Source organism: Curcuma longa, chromosome 13 (genome assembly GCF_044706935.1).
Source record: "Curcuma longa cultivar G26 ecotype Majalengka, Jawa Barat chromosome 13, ITB_CL_G26_1.1, whole genome shotgun sequence".
In the NCBI taxonomy this organism is placed as follows: domain Eukaryota; kingdom Viridiplantae; phylum Streptophyta; class Magnoliopsida; order Zingiberales; family Zingiberaceae; genus Curcuma; species Curcuma longa.
Genome location: NC_133873.1, coordinates 4,292,984 through 4,296,798, shown reverse-complemented (window position 1 = coordinate 4,296,798; position 3,815 = coordinate 4,292,984). Strand labels below are relative to the sequence as shown.

General features: G+C 37.3%; 1 protein-coding gene across 1 annotated transcript in view; it reads right to left on the bottom strand.

Moving 5' to 3' along the window:
• LOC141844138 (protein NETWORKED 3A-like) overlaps positions 1 to 3,232 on the bottom strand; it is a 5,793-nt gene extending 2,561 nt beyond the window's left edge. The window contains exons 1-2 of the mRNA XM_074732153.1: positions 3,171 to 3,232; positions 2,630 to 2,743 (exon numbers count right to left, since the gene is read on the bottom strand). Coding sequence (XP_074588254.1) covers positions 2,630 to 2,729 — 100 coding nt within the window. The 5' untranslated portion in view covers positions 2,730 to 2,743; positions 3,171 to 3,232. The remainder of the gene's footprint in view (positions 1 to 2,629; positions 2,744 to 3,170) is intronic.
• Positions 3,233 to 3,815: the final 583 nt, after the last annotated feature.

Here is a 3,815-nt window from a genome sequence, read left to right as displayed (position 1 = left end):
TACCTTGTGCGTTGCGAAATCTCGTAGGATCGGGAAGAAGTCTACAAGAGTCTTCTTTGTAGTTTCTCGCTCCAAACGTCCTCGAGATCCGGTGGTGATGCCCCAACGAGAAAAGTCTCGTACTCGTATGTTAGCGAGAGAGAAAAAGGAAAGTCTTGCGCAATTTCTTTCCAAGAGAAAAAACTCTCTTAGTTGGCATGCACAATGATGGAAAAGGATGAGACCTCCATGCCTTTTATAGAAAACCAAAGGTTGCATTTGGCAACCTTTCGAAAGGTTGCTTTTCCAAAGGTTGCTTTTGGCAACCTTTCCAAAGGTTGTGCCCATTGTGGGCAACAACCGGTAACATCTCCCACTTGCCCACAGAGGGCACAATAAAATGTCAGTTGCTCACTAAGAGCAATTCATCTCTCGATATTTGCTTCTCAATCTATCATACGACGAATAGAGTGAGCGACCTTACGAAAATCGGCACAACGAATGAGTAGTGATCTATTAAGTTATCACCAAAACTAACATATCACAATACTCTAAAGGAATCCTGTGGTACCTTAAATATCTTCAATATTCACCAGTTTTGACATCCCGTATCTCTTAAAACTAGCGACGTCAAAACTCAAACATTTTGTGCTCATGACTTCATCGCTACTAAGTTGACATAGTCCCTCGAGGTATGAGCCACATAACACGGTACAATATTTGGATGTCTTTCTTGAGTTTTTATGTCAATTCTATAGTCTTGACCGCTTTCCTAGTCATATCCCACTGGACTGTATCAGCCATAGCCCTAAGGTGCATGCTAAAGTAGCAACATCAAGCTTTCTTTTCATGACATAGATCTCAAGTCCTAAGGGTATAGATGGATCAACAAATTATGATCCAAGAGCTCACACAATGATGAAACAGAGATCTCATTCATCATTCTCTTCAATGGTCATTTTACACATATGAGATGTGGAGTAGCTAAACCCTTACACCTCAAGCAGTATGTAAAGTTTACTGGGAAAAGCTATTTGTCACAAAGACAAAGGAAATTCCAGAGGATTGGACAGGGATTTGTCTAGTTGATGCCAGAGTTGGTCTCTCTCTCTCTTTGAGATGAAATTACCCTACAACAATGCTCACAGTAGAATGGCATTCATGTCCCAAGATACAACCTTCTTCATGGTGTCGTAGCACTCTAAATCCAGTTTACATACTTGAAATTCGCTTAGATAAAGCTAGGACTCAAAAGAAGAGGAATGATTGAGTTTCTTGGATGATTGGCATGCAATTTAGAGGGTTGCTTTTATAGGGATAGTGAGGCACATCAAGGGACACTAGAAGAAAAATCAAATTTGAACGGAAGTAAAATAAAAATTTAATTGTAATAAAGTATGAGATATCAGATGAGGTCTGCCTTCTTTAAGATCATAGTTATTTTAGTCAACAGCACTAGAGAAATCAAAGAGTGATCTTTGCTTCATGTTATAACGAATGCAATGCGCTTTGAGAGGTTAGTCCAAGTGGCAACTATGAGAGTAGTCATGAGCCCTGCCATGCAAGCGGCTTTAGGCCTTATAGATGTGCATGCATGTGATTTCTTACACCTTATGGCCTACAATCACCTGTATAGCGAGTCTCATGGTTGTCCGCAAGCTAGCCATTTGAATTGCCCTTAAAGTGCGTTGCATACACGATAAACCAAAGCAAAAGAAAAAAAAAAATCTTTGATTTCTTTAGTGTTGTTGACTAAAATAGTCACTTTTTTATTTGACCTCAAAGAAGGCAATCCCCATTAATTGTCTCATCTTTCTATGAAAACTGAAATTTGTTTTTTTTCCTACTTTTATTCAAAATTATTTAACTTTTCTACTGGTTGTCCTTCCCATAAAAGAACTTTCCATATTGCATTTCAATAATCCATGGAACTCAAGTTTTCCTCTCCTCTTGAATTCTAGCTTTCTTCTCTTATAAGTCCCACGAGTTCCGAGGTGCAAAAGGTTCAAGAATCTGTAAAATTTGGAGTGCTGCTATCCAACAGAGGAGCTCATTACATTTTGAAGATGATTGTTATTCCACTATGAGCACCATTGCAAGACAATCACATCTTAAAAAGAGCATTCAACTCTTATTTCAACCTAATGAATTCCTCTTTGATCCTATAGGATCTCCCTTTGTCTACATGATGAGACTTGACTCTTTGTGGATGATGACTTTGAAGATATCTTAATGATCATCCCCTTGCCTTTATAACAAGTGAGATTCTTGAAATCACAACACCAGAGATCACCCCCCTTATCGAATCTAAGATACAAATCCAAGTGAAGACACTCTAATGCCAACAAAATTATCAGTTATATCACTTTTGTGAATCATAGGCATGATGGTTCTTTATGGTTTTATGCGAGAAACCACTGAATCGGGTACTGCATTCAAATAATTAAACAAAAGATTGTTGCATCATATTCACTAAATCCATCATGTATTCACTAAAAACCATAACTATGCTCGCAAATAATGGCAAACAATTATATAACCTAATAACCTATAGCACAAGTAGTAGCATGAAAGTTTACTATAAATAAAGCAAAACGCCCAATACAAGCCAATAACCATAACAACATAGAAAATGCAGTATATAACCTACCGGAAATCGTCAATGACAGCCATGAAGATTGTGCTGAACTACGGAGCCTGTCTTGGCTAGCAAACCACCACATATGCGATTGGCCCGTTTGCGCAGTCATACTAACCAATTTACCTACATCAAACATAATGATATAAAAATAAATTAAATGTGAGCTATTTTACCAATAGCACGCCCATAAACCACAAGAGCTCTTCATTGACTTTAGTGTCCATGGAGTTTATGCTGAACTAACATGATCGATATGAGACCAAAACCACAATTGCTTAAAAAACAAACTTTAACAAAAAGGGTAAAATTGTGGAAAAGGAGAGGTAATGAATAAAGAGCTTAGCATCATCAATCCGTATGAGAAACTTAAAATAAAGAAAAATCCTGTAAATATCTCCTCTACTGTTACCCCTAACTTTCCCTCGTCCATCTTTCTACAACAAGATGGCTAAGGCGATCCTAAATGGCAGAGGATCGAAAGCGAGAAAGGAGATAAAATAGGAAGATGAAATAGGAAGATGAAATAGAAACATGAGAAGAGGGAGCGGACCTTGGAGCTGCCTCACCACCTTCTCCTTCTTTCTCCTTCGTCTTCGTCTTCGTCTTCGCCGTCCTGAGAGAGAGCGGCGCTTTCCCCTCCGTAGTTCAAACCGAGTCGCACTTTCCAAGATCCCTTTTTTTGTAGTCGTTTGAAATGTCGTAAGTTTTTGATTATTTTTTTATTTTCCAATATTACCCTTTAAAACTTTATCTAGAGAAAAATAGCACCAAGCAGATTTATTATTTTAAAAAAAAGTAGATTTCATTGTTGTCTGCTCGATTTTGAGATAAGACAAAATTCAGGATGTGTTTTTTATAACTCATAAATTGCCGAGCAAATATATATTTTTACTCTTTTAAGATTCGATAACGGTAGAGAAAGTAATAATCAGGAATTGGAGGGCAATATTGTCCTTGAACTTATTTTCTCATCCGGACACATGTGAATCGCCGGTTTGCTAGGGTCCAATGTGCCGGTTCGCTCCATCTTTATCTTCTCACGTACCCGTTCAACGGCTAGTTTTTTTCCACCCTTTGCCGGTATCTACTAAATAAGATAATTAACGGGTAGATAACTACGTTTTATTTATGTATTTCATCAAAAAAAAAATTATATTATATTATATTTTATATTTATATATATATATATATATAT